Source organism: Paramormyrops kingsleyae, chromosome 3 (assembly GCF_048594095.1).
Source record: "Paramormyrops kingsleyae isolate MSU_618 chromosome 3, PKINGS_0.4, whole genome shotgun sequence".
Lineage (NCBI taxonomy): Eukaryota > Metazoa > Chordata > Actinopteri > Osteoglossiformes > Mormyridae > Paramormyrops > Paramormyrops kingsleyae.
Window position 1 is genome coordinate 37,366,887 of NC_132799.1, and position 17,232 is coordinate 37,384,118.

The window sequence follows — 17,232 nt, forward strand, 5'->3', positions numbered from 1 at the left end:
TCTTGCTGACGTTTAGAAGGAGATTGTTCCTCTGGCACCAGTTCTCCAGATTTCCAATCTCCTCCAGATAGGCCGTCTCATCGTTGTCAGTGATCAGGCCCACCACGACGGTGTCGTCAGCAAACTTGATGATGGTGGTGGAGTTGGTAGAGGCTACGCAGTGTACAATGAGTGCAGCAGGGGGCTCAGAACACAACCCTGGGGGGCTCCAGTGCTGAGAGTGAGGGGGGCTGAGACATGTCCGCCCATCTTTACTGCCTGTGGTCTGCCAGTTAGGAAGTTGGAGATCCACTGACACATACTGTAGATGAGCTGAGTCCCAGGTGCTCCAACTTGGTGGTGAGTGTGGAGGGAATTTTGGTATTAAATGCTGAACTGTAGTCGATGAAAAGCATTTGAACATAATTCCCCCTTCTAGTGTCCAGGTGAGTGAGAGATGTATGGAGGAGATGAGAGATAGCGTCATCTGTAGAGCGGTTTGAACGGTACAGAATGGAACAGAGTCCAGCCCCTCTCCAGGAGTGGTTCCAGAGTCCGAGTCGTGCGTCGAGGTGAGCCTGTCTATATCTAGTCGGCATCTCTCTGCACCAGCTCAGGCTCCTTTCCCACCAGAGGTTACATTCCATGAGCCTAAAGCCAGTTTTAATAGCCAGTAATCGGTTCGCCGAGGCTGTCACCTTCGACTGCCACCCGATCTCCATTACACCCGACCCCCATGGCTCCCCCTGAAGGTGCTGGGCCCACAAGGGGGCAGACCCATGTTACTTCTTTGGGCTAATATTTGTTAATTCTTTCTAAACTAGAAGGCACTTTGGGCAAACTCCTGTTGTTTTTAAATGTGCTGTATAAATAAATGACTTAACTTGAAATAAACAGCTAGACCTGATGCTAGTTAGCTTTCATCCCCAAGAGAACTATAATTGCATATTAAATGCTACTACTTTAGTAGATGAGCAGGGGTTTATAGAATGAGGGGAGGAAAATGTAATAAACTGCTAAATATAAGGGGTGAAATTATGTGTTTCACAATGGAAAGGGAAGGACAACTGAATAATAATAAATTACATTAATTCCTGTTTTTCTATATAGTGACAATATTTTTTTATAATGTGGCTCATAAGTGTATATATAAGACTAAAGAGTAAAACGCAACAAACGTAAAAAATAGTAAAATTCTGCGGTCATTAGTCAGTTGCCAAACAATTCGACAACTGCGGTTATAATGTGGGATATTTCACACTCTGTATCCAGTCTTAACAGAAGAATACTCACAAATGTTACAGGTAGTACCTTTCACAAGCACCTGCAATAAACTTTATTCATGTCAGTACTATGGTTATAGGTAAACTGACAACAAAACCGAAGGGACTCGACCACCCGGCGAGAAAATGTACTTACGTTTGTATTTCGCCTCTTCCCAGGGCATAGCCCACATATACATGACTGTGCAGAAGCCTTATGCAGCCAAAGAATATTATGTTTAAATGAGCTTCGTGTTGGTTAAAAGCTATGACCGTGTGCCTGTCGATCAAAGTTTAGCCATTTCAACTAATAGAGTTGAACTAAAGTCAACCCATTTATTTGCAGCAACCTCCCGCACACCCATGTATTTTTTGACTCGATCACAGGAACTTTTTAAAACTAATAAAATTAATTAAGTGAGCTGCTGCTGAAATTTAATAAATACATGAAATGGCTGCGATGCCCCTGAGGAGAGGTTTGGGAACTGAAGCTGTCTTCTAGCCATCCAACTAGATATCAGTAACTTTTCGTAGAACAGAAGAAATTCGGTCTTACTATAGTTTTTAATGCGTTACTCTTAATTTGCACATGTTCTAATGCTGAATTGTGTTTTTTTTTCCGAGCAAAAGTGCGCTTACTATCCAGACAAATACCTTTAAGCATTTCTTTTGACTATTGCACAGTATTGTATAAATATAAATAATGATATTAATAATTATACATTTATTTCAGACCCAAGTAGCATGCATATATTTATGGAGGCCGTGCATGTTGTCATTGGGGCACTGCCCCTTCCCCTCAGTTCCGAACCTGGAATATTCCGATTATGAAAGGGCCGGAGGACTTTAACAGCGGTGATATTTCATAAACGTAATCTCCTTCCTATTTAAAACTGAAAATCCCAGCCGTTCTTAGTAAATTGAAATTACAAAGGACAGCTCCCGTGCATCTCTATCCCATGGAAACTCCAACGAAAAACGACAGTGAATCAATGTCAGAATAGAAAGTCAAATAACAAGGATATTCCGACAGGGGAAGCGGACATATTGCCGCTCAGACAGGGTACTGTATTTATCGGTGATTAATCTTAAAGTAGATCTCCCCAAACGACGTATTTTTTCAGAATGCAGTCCAAGAAGTAACCATTATATTCGAAACATCTGTGATTCTTTGTGGAATACGTTGTCTGTCACGTCGTATCTTTAAATTCACCTATTTGACATGCGCCGACATTTTGTTTGTCTGATCGTAAAGCGACAGTGATAACTAGAATGCCTATGAACTGTGTGATAATTTTGTAGAAATGCACGTACAGTACATCATTGAAAAATTCATTGATGTCCATAAATTCCACGTCAACTGAATAGGTTAGGAAGTGAAACTTGTGGCAAGATAAAGTTGTCATAAGGTAACTCTACCGTAACAAATTACACTAAGTTACAAGACATGTTAGTTCTACTGATTTTCTAATTCTATCCTGGTGCGTGAATACGGCATATGTTTTCGAGCGATTTAACCTTCTTCATTATTTCTTTTATAGGTGCTCGGTACACACATGGTCGCGTGTTCGGGTTAGTTGCTATAACGCGAGAGGGGTGTATATCGACCAGCTATAGCAAAATGTCCTATATGGAAATCAAGATTCACAGCAAACGTATACACGTTAAAGGGGTTCTTTTTCCTACGTTATACCAAATGGCAGAGACAATGATTATTTTAAACTAAGGTGGTGAATCGAACACGCGACGTCCTTTTAGATATCGGTGCCCCGGTTCGAGGTGTGTTTTACTGCACTCACAAAAGTTGAAATTTACGATTTCAGCTTTAAAAGTTTGGGATCAGAACAGTATTTTCCGATACACGTGGCCTTTCTGACAATGTCCATCAAGCAGTCACCAGCTAACTATGCTGTTTTATTTTTTAAATATGCGTAATATGGAGAGAGAAGCCCCGTGAGCGGTCTGATCTAACCACCGAAGGGAGCACTTTTGGACGAATCAGAAGAAAACTAAGCGGTGCCTCTCGAAACATATTGCTTGGTTTTTAAGAGGAGGGCCCTGGGCTTCTACTTCGTGGGTTGTTTGCGTCGAAGGCAGCTCCACGGGCGATTATTTTGCAGATTTGTGCGAGGAGAAAACACAAGAGAAAGCGCCTCGGTGAGCTCTGCAAGCGCCGTGCTGGCCGAGTTGAGTCTACACGGTTCTCATCGCGCGTTTAAGGACAACCCACCATGACGCGTCTGCTTCACACACAGCGGAGTTTTCCGACTTAGAGACTGTTTGTAGAGAAGCGTTCGAGCGAGAAAATGTCTGAAGCAGCACCTGCTCCCGCCGCGGCCGCTCCGGCCAAGGCCCCCAAGAAGAAAGCCGCCGCCAAACCCAAGAAAGCGGGTCCCAGCGTCGGAGAGCTGATCGTGAAGGCCGTGTCCGCTTCCAAGGAGAAGAACGGACTCTCTCTGGCTGCCTTGAAGAAAGCTCTGGCGGCGGGCGGCTACGATGTGGAGAAGAACAACTCCCGCGTTAAGTTGGCACTGAAAGGCTTGGTGACCAAAGGCACCCTGCTTCAGACCAAGGGCACCGGCGCCTCTGGCTCCTTCAAGCTGAACAAGAAGCAGGTGGAGGTTACCAAGAAGAAGCCCGTCAAGAAAGCGCCTGTTAAAGCCAAGAAGCCGGCGGCCAAGAAACCTGCCGCGGCTAAGAAGCCCAAGAAGCCAGCGGCCAAGAAACCCGCGGTCGCCAAGAAGTCACCCAAGAAGGCGAAGAAGCCAGCTGCGCCCAAGAAGGCGACTAAGAGCCCCAAGAAGCCTAAAAAGCCAGCGGCGACAGCAGCTAAGAAGGCAACCAAGAGCCCGAAGAAAGCAAAGGCGACTAAGCCCAAAGTTGCCAAGCCTAAGCCCACCAAGGCCAAGAGAGCCGCTCCCAAGAAGAAGTGAGCGTGCAAAGTGAATTTCACTCGACCACAAAGGCTCTTTTAAGAGCCACCCCACCAACATCATAAAGATTGCAAAATTCCTCCACTTTATCTATAGTGAAACAACGGGTGTGTGCGTTCTAATGTGTACTTGATTCGTCTTTTTTTTTATGTGTATGTGGATAGCCAAGTCCATACTTGATTATCAGGGGAAAATTGTAGCCCGTGTGCGGACACATGTTGCACTGACTTGGGTGGTGTGTGGCGCCGTGGCTGTGATGGGCAGGATCCCGATTCGGGTCCCGTGGCTGACAGCGAACACTGTCTCTGACCCGGTTCTCTACTTTACAAGCGTCTGCAATGTTTAATGACATTTAGCAGACGCTTCTGCCCAAGCGGCATACAATTGTAAAGACGTATATTGGAAGCAGTTGGCTTCAGTTCCCCCCCCACAACACAACATGAAAAGGCACATTATTTTTCCTAATGACATGTCTGTCAAGTGTATTGAAATAAGCCTGTATAAGGGGAAATGTGTTTGGTCGAGCTCAGTTAAGGAAAAGGCTGAGAACTTGCTAGAAAATCACACAATGCCTTTTATATTTCCATCGTTATCACTTGCTAAACTAGCAGTTTCGTGACCTATTATTCGTCAACGTTGGGTCGGACTTGTTCTCTGCTTTGATTGGATAGCGTCGCCTCTCTGCACAAGCCAATGAATGCGCTCCGTGCTTCTACAAGAAGGTAGCCTTGGCGCTAGTAGCTCACTCGCGATTTTTCATACGACAAAGATACAATGAGTGGAAGAGGCAAAACCGGCGGAAAGGCTAGAGCCAAGGCAAAGACCCGTTCTTCTAGGGCCGGTCTTCAGTTTCCCGTTGGCCGTGTGCATAGGCTGCTACGCAAGGGTAACTATGCTGAGCGAGTCGGTGCTGGCGCTCCGGTTTACTTGGCTGCTGTGCTCGAGTATCTGACGGCTGAAATTTTGGAGCTGGCTGGTAACGCTGCTCGGGACAACAAGAAGACTCGCATCATCCCGCGACACCTGCAGCTGGCTGTGCGCAACGATGAAGAGTTGAACAAACTGCTCGGTGGCGTTACCATCGCCCAAGGTGGTGTCCTGCCTAACATCCAAGCTGTGCTTCTGCCCAAGAAGACCGAGAAACCAGCTAAGGGCAAATAAGTGTGTGACCCAGGCTGAAATCATCCCAAAGGCTCTTTTAAGAGCCACCTATATTGTTATAAAAGGCACTGTACTCCAAACAGATATTAACGACCACCATTCTTAGTGAGTAACTAAAATATGCTTCACTAACAAGAGGCGATACAAGGAAATATCAGTTTGACTTATGAATACCGAAGAGTCTTCCTATATATTCCTATAATTATAGGCATGTAGTTATGCTTATACATTCGGTTTCTTTTAATTCCGTCTGTAATGTGTGTGTACATTTAGGTGACCATTTAATTCTACCAGCGGATAGCCAGTCACGTTACTAAAATATAAAATCCTCTATCGTTCACAAGCGAAAGCAGGGCAACAAAGTATTTAAGCTATGGGGCAAATAGTATTTGAACTGCTGTGCCATTCATAGATTAGGGAAAATAGATAAATGGTTCATTTTATTTCCAATCATTAAAAGTACAAACATTAATTTTAGTAACATGGGTGGAATACAATGAGGAAACATGGAGAGCAAAAGATCCGCGCCTTAATTTGAATCGCATGCGCCGCCCAAACGATCCAATAAGGAGCAGTGATACGGTACCGTTATTTTGAACGCGCCAATGAGGGCTCGACAAGACTTTCGTCCAATCAGCGCCTTGCCGGTATGCTTTAAAAGTGGGCGCTGAAACGCAGTGGAGCATTACTCTCTTCGCTTAGTTGTAAGTGTTTTGTTAAAATGGCAAGAACCAAGCAGACTGCTCGTAAATCTACTGGTGGCAAAGCCCCCCGGAAGCAGCTGGCTACTAAGGCTGCACGTAAAAGTGCTCCGGCTACCGGTGGCGTGAAGAAGCCTCACCGCTACAGGCCAGGGACTGTGGCTCTGAGAGAAATCCGTCGTTATCAGAAGTCTACCGAGTTGCTGATCCGCAAGCTACCTTTCCAGCGGCTGGTGCGAGAAATCGCTCAGGACTTCAAAACGGATCTGCGCTTCCAGAGCTCTGCCGTTATGGCGCTACAGGAAGCGAGCGAGGCGTATCTGGTTGGGTTGTTCGAGGACACCAATCTGTGCGCCATTCACGCCAAGAGGGTGACCATCATGCCCAAGGACATCCAGCTGGCGCGTCGCATCCGCGGAGAGCGCGCTTAAAGTTGAGCAGGCGGCTATCAAGCTTCGGAAACCCAAAGGCTCTTTTAAGAGCCACTTCATAAGTCCTAGAAAAGCGAAATCTCTAGGTGGTGGTTCATCAGTATATACACGATTATTATTGCGGGTGAGGGGTCTAGCCAAGCTTCCGTAACTGCATGTTTTCCCCTCATGGTTCATATTTCGCAATTATGCGTATGTTCTGTGTGTTCGTATAGCACTCTAAAAACCTGTGGTTGCAAGCGTTACACGTGACGTTGTTCTTGGATGGTTTTGTGCTTTTGTTGCTGTCTGCGTTTGTGAATGTGTTGTATGAGGGAATGCCTGTAACTAGTAGCCGTTAGTTTTAGGGGTGAGTACTGGGACGACGAAGGCAGGGCGGTATACCGGTAAACTTCTTTGGTTTGGGCGTCCAGGGAATGGGAACGAACAGAAGTAATTAATGGGGGACCAAATCTACCACGCTCTGTAAACCGCTCTTTTTTCCCTCAGTTGCAGAGCCGCCTTGTCTTTTTATATATGAAAGAGTATTAAAGGAAAAGGAGGATTTTCCTCCTTATGGCCTAATTGCCCGTCGTGCAGCTGCCGTTTAACTTTAACTGTTTTTGGCCGCCTTGTTTTCCACTAGATGGCGGTGGTTGCACATCTATTGCGTCAGGAGTGAGTAGTTGCAACCGTTCCCTTCAACTTGGTGGCAGGTTTACTATGAAAGTTGTTTTCCAAGTTGGTTTCATCCGAATGTTGCAATCTACCACTTATCGTTGCAATTGGAATGAGTTGAAATTTATGGCCATGTATTCAAAACTCTGCCATATAATAAATGTAGTTTTTCTGGAGAGAGAGATGTAAAATATCCTTGTAGTGGAAAAGGTTAGGACACCCAGAAGCAGTGCTGTACTGTTTTGATTCCAATTGGATGCAGTGTGATATATTGAAGAAATCAGTTCAGCAAAACAGTTTAATGTCCTTCAATTGAATCTGATTGTAGTCTGTTAAGATGCCCTGCTGCATATACTATTCTTCCCATAAATACCTACCCTGATATAAGGGAGAACCTTTTTGTTCTGTAAACCATGCTATTGCATGAAAAAGATTGGTAAGGAGAAAAATTACATGAGTTATGAAGATCTCTAATGTATGGAAGCTGTGATTAGACTGCTGCTTGGTTAGCATATTCAATAAATGCTGACATCAAATGGAATGCTGTATGCAATTTGATTGACAATACATGGTAATTATTCTCAGCCCCACTCATTCCTCCAGTGATCAAAGATTGACCTATATTCAGAAGTAAGACACTTGCTGTTATCCTAATATAGGCTCACTGTCATCTGTCTTAATTTCCAATGAATTAAACATTAACTGTGATGCTAAGAACAGAGACAGAGGAACAGTTATAGCAGTTTTAGCAGTGGAACTTCTCCCATCCCTCTCTCCAGACGGGTGGTAACCTTACAGCCCCTGCTGAGGATATTTATAGTAAAAGAAAAAGCAGGCAGTTACTGAGTCACCCCTGTAGCCTAAATTGGAACCAGTGCCAGCCTGAATCCTTGAATGTCTAGGATGTAATGGTGTGTAGTGGGTGTTATCCATACCCACAGACCTTTATGAAGGCTGTTAACTTAAGTTTTAGGCAGGGTGAAGAAATTTCAAAGACGCCTACTGGGGGCCCCATGCGTCCTTAAAAAGCTGCATGTTTGAGTCCATGAGACATCTGACACTGTGGAAAGGTTTAGAATTCTTAAAACATATTATACAGTATAGAAAAAGTAGCCAATCACTTTAAGACACAATAGTTTTGAAAGTGTCATAAAGTGAGCCACCGATTGATCCATTGACTGGCAATTTTAGCACGGAGACAGAGTGCAGATGGACAGTTAATTGTAAAAATTAAATCAATTAAAAACAGTTATAACTGGAGCATAGGAGACACTGTTATGCCCTTGTAAAAGAAAGCAGATATGTCAGTTCCATGATCGGCATTTGTAATTGCCTAAAAATAACGGAAGCAGATGGGCGATGGCCAAACCGAAGCGGATCTCTGCACTTAATTAATATAAATGAGTCACTCAGATACTCAAATGGAAAAATACACATTTTAACCGTCTATGTAGAAAAACCAATAACATTTATAGTTGTATTAAACAAAAAGATCTGTCTAAAACACAGAAGACATGGCCTATTTCTGCACAGAAAGCATATGATATCTAATGGAATTAGAACACAGAGTTACTTGTATGTCATAGAACAGCGATGGCCTCAAAACCTTTTGTGGTTCTTATTTTCAGGACTCTCAAAGTAGTTTAGAGAGTATGAAAGCGTGAAGGCGAGCACATTTTTTTCATTGAGTAACATTATTGCATGGGACTGTATGTCACTATGCAATCATAGTGTGTAGGGATTAGGGTGACCACCCAATCCATGTCATGACGGACACTATGAGCTATGACAGGATTTGCAAACTACCATTCTAACCATTTCAATTAAAAGTACCTGGAATTAATTTAAGCACCGAGTTCTTGCTGTGTGCTGATTGGTCAGTCTCCAATAATCATGCATGTGTCACTAATGTTAAAGTGAAACAGCTGGATGAGTCTTTCAGTCAAGGAAACAAACAATTTAGCCGAGTAAGGGAGCCTTTCATTAAAGTAGTTTGCCAAACCTGAATTAGCTCATAGTGTCCCTCCTGACATGGATTAGGTGGTGACCCTATTAGGGATACATGCCATGAGCAATCTATGTGACTGTGGGAGCCTGAAGGCTTTTTGTTTATCCTGACATTTTTTTTTCTTACAATAAGAAGGTCTCTCCGTGTTGTGCTCTAGAGCTTTGGTTCTGCTATCTTGATGCCTGCTTTCAAAATGCCCATCAAGCTCTTTTTAGACAGAACACTACAAATGCATGGCCAGCAAGGACATTGATGACAACTACGCACCTGCCTGGGCCTCGAGCGCAGCCGCGTTAAAGCTGACATCCCTCCATGCTGTTTAGCGTTGCTTCTCTCAAAAGTCTGTTTCCAAGTAGGTCTGTATCAATGGCTTTAGCCAAAGGATTATTACTTTATGAATCACAAGTACCTAAATTTCACAAATTAAGTTTCTTTTGTTTTATTAATTTTGCTATGTAATTAAAAAATTTATGCTAGTGTCAGGATTGACTAAATGTTGTTGGAATGTTTATAAACTGGTTTTGCATTATTCTCAATAAGAACATAAAAATGTAGGAAATTTACAAACGAGAGGAAACCATTCAGTCCGTCAAGCTTCAACTAATTAGAGTTCAACTAATAGCTTAAAGTTGTTTAAATGTGAGCTAGATGAGATTTTAAGAACCCCAAGGTTTTAGCTTGCACTACACTAACAGGAAGACTTTTCCATACTCTAACTACACGCTGTGTAAAGAAGTGCTTCTTCAAGTCCAGTTTAAAGTGTTCTTTGGCTAAATTCAACCTATGGCCATGACTTCTTGTATTTGCACTAATACTGAAGTAATTATTTGGTTGAACAACATCCAGACCTGTTAGAATCCTATTTACCTGGATCATGTCTCCCCTTAATCTTCTCTGCTCAAGGCTAAACAGATTCAGCTCAACTAACTTCTCCTCATAAAACATTCCTCTAAGACCAGGAATCATTCTTATAGCTCTGTGCTGAACCCGTTCTAAAGCAGTCCTAAAAATGTCCTTTTTGAGGTAAGGTGACCAAACCTGCACACAATATTCTAGTTGGGGTCTTACCAAGGAATTGAATAATCTTAACATCACCATACCTTATATAGAGCATTAATATATAGAGATTTTATATTTGACGTATTTAGATATTGCAAAAAAGTATGCACAGTACAGTTTAAAAAAACACTTTAAACACGTCTAACAATAACAAAATAAACTATTACCTACGAAAAAAATGGCCCAAACCTATATATTCACCAAGTAAAGAGCATGCCGTATTAAAGGCCGTATTTGCATTTATAACCACGTTAGATATTGCACCAGAAATGTACATGTTAGAGGGAGAGGTGATCCTGTAAGTGTCCTACCACAAGAGGGCACCAACAAGTCTGCCCCACACACGAAAAATGCTAATTGGGAATGAATATTTCTCTAATCTAGTAGTTAATGAAAATATTACCTGCATATTATGGGACAACTTTTAGTTTGAGCCCCTTGAATATCGGATTGTAAATCTGTATAAAATATTCCACAAATACAAAAAGTAATGAAAGATTTCGAAAAATTATTCCACGTGGCAAACTATAAACTGACATCATTGAAAGGCCTGATAATAAGTCTCTAGTAGCTGCGCAATTACAAAACAACGAGACATAGAGAATAATACGATTTTGCATAATATACATATATATTGTATCTAACATATATACATTTATTTCTGAATTAATTTTGTATTTCGATACGTGTGCCTTCCATCAACGAATGTGTAATTAAGATAATAACATTCTGTGGAATATTCCATTAACTTGTGAATATTAGTTTTATACCTATTAAAGTAATATTAGAGCCTTGAGTCATAATACGATACGTAAGGTTGCCGGAAAGTTAAATGTATGAAGATGTATCTACTCCTTCTTTTCGGTCTCTCAGACGAACAGCAGTCCAGAGGAGATTGCCTTCGGCAAGTTAGGAAGCGGGGGCGGGGAGTGTGTCCCTGGTGACGTAGCTGCCTGTGGGGGCCCACTTTCGACATGGCGTAAAGGTGGAAGGACTGGTGACCGCTGGGCTGCTGTCGGAGTTATTCGGGGAAAAGAAACAAAATAGTTAAAAGAGTAATATAAAACAAAGGCGTGACGCGTGGCTGTTGAGGATTAACGCGTCAGAAGTACTTTGAAGTTTCAGCACAGTGTTGGTGAGCGGATACTTTGTAGCTCTGCAGACTTTCAATTCGTATTAACTGTTGCTCCTATCGATTTAAGACTTATAATAAGTTGTCGGTGCTCTTTTTTGCTTTGAAGCAGTATTATGTTATTTTTTTAAATGCCTGGTGGATAACGCTTTTAAGTAAATCTCTGCTGGGTGGGGCCTCTTTCCTTGAAGAATTTGTTATAAATCACAGCGAACGGAGGAAAGGAAAAACGGCGTTTTCTGTCACTGCGTCCTTTTCTCCACACGTTTGTGCTTGTCCTCCTTGATCGGTAGCTTTTAAAACTGTTTAAAATCATAGTTTAAAACGTGTTGTGTTGCATTGGCTTCTTGGTTTAGTTTTAAGTTTTTAAACGGAATTTAAATTACGAATCATTATAACTTTTGATTAATTACGACAGCACCCAAGGTGGGACACCGTTAATCCCGGTGTAATACACTATATTCCATGTATTCCATGGTCAAGATATTCCCCAATATGAAATACTTTTAACTTGCTTAACTGAACTTATGTGGCAGGATGTTTCCGAAATGACAAATGTATAACACTGAGAATTAATGTCTGATAGGTGATTCGTTTTTCTTTGCCAGTTTGATCTTTTTAGCAGCGTAATGCTTTACTTTGTGGATGGGGATGTGCAGGGTGAGCTGGTCTGGTTTAGCAGCAGTCCGCACTTCCCACGTAGCAGATGCTGGTTTGCCTGGGAGCGACGTGACGGGATGGAGCCGCTTTTTCTGAAACCAGTGTTAACCTACGGGAAAGCCTCGTCTTTTGTGGTTTACCTCTAAAAAACAAGACTTGACTTTATGCATCGCACCTGGTGGGTTCCCGCCAGCACAAATTTTATTGTGGTAAATACGTATTGAACATTGTTTTTTCTATATACGGGAAAATGCGGTGTTTTAACTAAAACGGCACACTGCTGTCTTAACTGTACGTGATCGATGACGACTAGGTTTTTTTGTCAAAAAAGGAAGGAAAAGAGGAGATAAAAATACAAATCCATATAAAGGCATGGTTTGACTTTAGCTGTATGTCTGCGAACGTTAGTTTCACTAGTCTAACCTAGCTGTTGGCTCTGCTTTAGAAGATGGAACAAGTTGTGACATTTGAGAGGGTAAATCGGTGTTCAGAAGCACCAGATGCTTTCCAGGCTATTGGCCATAGGCAGTCGGTCATATCTCCTGAGCTGTAACTAAAACAAAGCACCGTGCAACTTGTCCTTCCCTGTGTAAAACATTTTTAGCCACATGAAAATGCAAATTGCATCAGGTTATGACATTGGGCGCGTCGAAATGACGTTGGGTAGTTTGTTTTCCAGTGGAAAAGATTTTTCCTGCTGACTGACCTGCTTTGATTACTGTGTGTGTGTGCGCGCGCCTTTTGCACTCATACATTGCTGCAGCTCCCTCCTCTGTGCCACACAGAGATGTGGATGTGGAGATGTGCTTGATGGTCTGGCAATAATTGTAAGGATGTTGTGCAACCCGCCCCATACGTAAAACTGGGAGTGAGACCCAGATTACATCTCCAGAAAATGAGCAGCCGTACTCCTACTGTGAAATAGTACTGAGGAGCAAAGACTCTTTCAGCTGCATTAAACTCACCCACCCGGCTTTCTGTGGGGGATAGTCATATCTGTATATTTATTTTCCACTGGAAACTTTTCAGCTGCATCAGAAAGTTCCCTATGCATGTTCCGAGGCTTTGTTTAAACAAAGATGTTCAAGACAAGGCTTTTGAGAAGTTCTGTTTTATCTGGTTGGATGTACCCCACTTTCCCCCCTCTATCCTGCTGGAATTTGGAAGGTCAGTCTGAGGGTGTTTTAAATCTGAAAGTCAGTTTGGATTAAATGTTTACATGATTGGGGACCAGTATGTTTCATCGGTGCATTTATTTTATGCATTAACAGTTTACACCAATGTTTAAAAATAGACCCTATTGGAATATAATTGTTAATTGTACTTGTCATTTGTAATTAGACTAAGGAAAAAATCTTGTTACCCATAACCCTTAGTTTTAATAAACCAGACAAATGCTGTAAGTCTGTTTTTCTCTACATCATGTGAACAGATAGAACATATATTCATGTAGCACTAATAACACTGAATGACATCAACAGCACTCTCAATGCAGATATATTGTAATTGTGCCCTGTTTTAATAATCTGTTATGAGTTTTTTTTCTGTGTGGAACATCTTAAATGGCTCAGTCCAGTGATGATGAAAAAGGCACTTAATTTCCAAGTCTACTACTCTTGTTCTTCATTTTTGCTGTGGTGTAATATTTCTCTGTCAGACTTATTAATTCAATGCATGGATCTGATTAAGCATCTTGAGATCTCATTTTCATAATGGTGAATGCAAAGTCAATAAATGCGCTACTTGCTGTAAAGGCTTAAATGTGTTTTGCTCAAAACTACTAACAACGCTAAGTAATCATGCAGTCATTTCATTTGAATGATGTTTTAATGTATTCCCATTTGAAAATAAAGGCACCCTATTGAATTGCATTAGGAAGCTTACATCAGTTGATGAATGCCTTTGAGATATTTATAAATTATTACCTAATTTCCATATCTTATAATTGCACACTTACCTATTTAATAATATGTAAAAATTGAAGGAGTTTGTTTCCACAGTGAGAACGGAGTCTGATATGTGGGATTTATAGTTTTATTGTTTGGCAAGTATAGACTGAAGTGTGTTAAAATGGCAGCTGTTTGTGGAATTGGTTTTGATTGGAAACTTGTTGAGCTTCATCAACCCCCATGTCAGAGCTGCTGTGTCCTACACATTTCAAGCATTCTGTTACAAATGTCCTTCAGTTCATGTTTTTGCTGTGTTACATACATGGATAAATTGGCCTAAGAATGTAGGTGTTTATCAGACGTTTGGGGTGTGGGAGTCCTGATCATCTCACACAGATGCTACCCGAAGAGGCTCTTGTGACCGAGGTTTGCTTTTTCAAGCCCTATCGCCATCAGAAATAGCTGGGGAGGCGAAAGTAGCTGGCTGTTTAGAAGCCCGTCACTGGCTGTCACTGGGTGTGTGTGTGTGTGTGTGTGCGCGCGGTGGGGGGTGGGGGCTGACATCCTGACTCAGACACAACAGCGTGGGACCGGAAAGAACAGCTGAGCGCAGACGCAATACTACGCTGCACCGGGAATGAAGGCCAGATTTTTACTCCAGTGAGAAATTTAAAAATAAATCGAACGTTATAAATCCTTAAACTTCTGTAGTTTTTATGCTGTTGATCAGCTTATTATATGTACTTTACTAAATTAGATGCATTGGTGAACTACGGGATGAACTGTATGAATGCAAACGTTACTCATAGTTTGACGTCAGTGGGTTAATCAACCACCTACTAACTTGCTGGCTCTCAGACTTGCCAACTTCAAGCCCCTTCCTATCATCTATGGCAAGGTTTTATTTTACGGTCATACAAAACACTTAAGAGGAGTTTGTAGTCTGGTTTCAGTTTAAATTTCTTAACATCTCCCTGAAGCCTGTGATTTCTCTTTTGAGACGTGGTGTTTAACCTCACTCTGCCCCCTTGCTAAATTATTTGTGGAATTTGTCGTTGGCCCCTCTAGCATGTGTGTGTGTGTGTGTGTGTGTGTGTGTGTGTGTGCGCGCGCAAGAGAGAGAGTCTGTCTTATTTTTTACACCTCCCTGCTCTGCCAAGGGTATGTTGAGGGTAAGATTCCATGGTGAATTAAGGACGTTGGGTACTTTAATAGCGATGGTTTAGGTAAATATTACGGAGTAACTCTTGATTTCCAAATTCATTTCCGAAGGGGATAAAACGTGATGTTTAAATAAAATGCTTAGGGGTTTCCTACAAAATATTTGGCTGGGGTACAACGCTGACTGTATATTTATGTATAAATAGACTTAAAATGTAACTAGAAACGGCTTTCAGGTGCGTGACATCCAGCGGGGGTAGCCCGCGCCGTAGCTCTGAGCTGGCAGTGTAATTAGCATTCCAGAGTTCCTGAGTGAGTAAAGAAACATGGCCGCCAAGCAGCCTTCCCCTAACTACTGACCCAAAGGCAGACATTCCTTCGGCACGTGCCAGGAAATACTTTGTTGGGGCAGGAGATTGTTGCTGTTTGAATTCTCTCTCGCTTGCTGTCTCGCTCCTCGCTTCAGTGTCGTATTGCGTGGCACTGAGGAGCTCAAGATTTTCCACAATCCACCCCCCCCCCCCCCCAAACTTCCTGATGCGTGACGTTTGTTCTGTGTTTAAATTGGAGAGTCGTTGCCAGAGGGGCAGGTGGGCCAGATGGGAGATCGTACGGATCTCTGAAACACACCCCTGAGCTTTGAGTGCATTTTTGTATTCTCTACCTTTGGGGGGGAGGGGGTACTGTTTTAGGGACAGGCTGACGAGAACGCATTGCTGTCCCGGTCGTTTTGCGGAGGGTAATCCTGCTGCCATAGCTAACGTCAGACACACGCCATATTCACTAAGGGCACATCCGCAGGAATCTGCGGGCCCGCACCTGTGCAGGCTGCATCATGAGCACGATGTTGATGGCGTCATGGGTCATTGCTAAATGGTCACCATGGAAATTATTTATTTGTAGGAAAGGCTGTGTGGGGTTGATCGACGGGTGTGTGTGTTTGTAGCGTTGCTGGGTACCTGCTCTGACGTTAGTGGGAGGTTTCGTCCCCTCAAGGACTCTGGCTGCAGGTCTGGATGAATGTGACTCGTATTCATCTTGGAACGCCCTCTGTGATGTTTCCTGTCAAGACGTGCATTTCTCAATGTAAAATCGACTCGGACCTTTACTGCGTTTTATGATGTTTGTCCATATCAGACTTTTGGTGTAGTCTAAAGTTATACTCCTTCAGAGTAAAATGAAATGGCTTTTTTTTCCCATGGTTGTGTTTTGAATTGGATATGTATTTGGGTGTGTGTCCGGGCAAAATAATGATCAGCAATTATGTTTTGGGACAAGTTCCATTTCATGAACTTTTCTGTTAAAAAGTAATGGGTTAGGGTAGCTCTCATGGTTGTTTTGGTTTTGAAACCCTTTGATTCTATTATTATTGTTGTTGTTTTATTATTATAATAATAATAATAATAATAATAATAATAATAATATAAATAATAATAATTATTATTATTATTATCCATCCATTATCTCCCGCTGAATCCAAGGTCGGGTCGCGGGGGCAGCAGTCTCAGCAGGGAAACCCAGACTTCCCTCTCCCGGGCCACTTCATCCAGCTTCTCTGGGGGAATCCCGAGGCGTTCCCAGGCCAGCCGAGAGGCATAGTCCCTCCAGCGTGTCCTGGGTCTTCCCCGGGGTTTTCTCCCAGTGGGACATGCCCGGAACACCTCACCAGGGAGGCGTCCAGGAGGCATCCTGACCAGATGCCTGAGCCACCTCATCTGGCTCCTCTCGATGCGGAGGAGCAGCAGCTCTACTCTGAGACCCTCCCGAATGACTGAGCTCCTCACCCTATCTCTAAGGGAGAGCCCAGCCACCCTGCAAAGGAATCTCATTTCGGCCGCTTGCACTCGCGATCTCGTTCTTTCGGTCACTACCCACAGCTCGTGACCATAGGTGAGGGTAGGAACGTAGATCGACTGGTAAATCGAGAACTTTGCCTTTTGGCTCAGCTTCTTCTTCACCATGACAGACTGATGCAGCGCACTGAGGACGACACAGAACTGTCCCAGTGAGAGCTGAAGATCAGGGTCCGATGAAGCCAACAGAACCACAACAATCTGCAAAAAGCAGAGACCTAATCCTGAGGTCGCCAAACCAGACACCCTCAACGCCCTGGTTGCACCTAGAAATTCTGTCCATAAAAACTATGAACAGAATCAGTGACAAAGGGCAGCCCTGACGGAGTCCAACCCTCACTGGAAA

General features: G+C 42.9%; 4 protein-coding genes across 12 annotated transcripts in view; all 4 read left to right on the forward strand.

Moving 5' to 3' along the window:
* The first annotated feature begins 3,390 nt into the window (after nucleotides 1–3,390).
* LOC111838729 (histone H1-like) lies at nucleotides 3,391–4,451 on the forward strand. The gene has a single exon (XM_023801987.2). The coding sequence runs from the start codon at nucleotides 3,548–3,550 to the stop codon at nucleotides 4,172–4,174; it is 627 nt and encodes a 208-aa protein (XP_023657755.1). The 5' UTR covers nucleotides 3,391–3,547; the 3' UTR covers nucleotides 4,175–4,451.
* A 162-nt stretch (nucleotides 4,452–4,613) lies between these two features.
* Nucleotides 4,614–5,399, forward strand: LOC111838710 (histone H2A-like). Its single transcript, XM_023801946.2, has one exon. It carries the CDS (start codon nucleotides 4,949–4,951, stop codon nucleotides 5,333–5,335), a length of 387 nt encoding a protein of 128 aa, XP_023657714.1. The 5' UTR covers nucleotides 4,614–4,948; the 3' UTR covers nucleotides 5,336–5,399.
* A 594-nt stretch (nucleotides 5,400–5,993) lies between these two features.
* LOC111838709 (histone H3) lies at nucleotides 5,994–6,720 on the forward strand. Its single transcript, XM_023801945.2, has one exon. It carries the CDS (start codon nucleotides 6,057–6,059, stop codon nucleotides 6,465–6,467), a length of 411 nt encoding a protein of 136 aa, XP_023657713.1. The 5' UTR covers nucleotides 5,994–6,056; the 3' UTR covers nucleotides 6,468–6,720.
* A 4,370-nt stretch (nucleotides 6,721–11,090) lies between these two features.
* The window catches only part of ppfibp1b (PPFIA binding protein 1b), a 43,036-nt gene continuing 36,894 nt past the window's right edge, over nucleotides 11,091–17,232 (forward strand). For 4 of the 9 annotated variants that reach the window (XM_023801979.2, XM_023801983.2, XM_023801981.2 and 1 more), the window contains exon 1: nucleotides 11,093–11,326. The gene's annotated coding sequence lies outside the window, so the exon portion shown is untranslated. Of the gene's footprint in view, nucleotides 11,327–11,354; nucleotides 13,151–17,232 lie in introns of those variants that run through there. The other 5 variants (XM_023801976.2, XM_023801980.2, XM_072710231.1 and 2 more) reach the window with 3 other exon arrangements.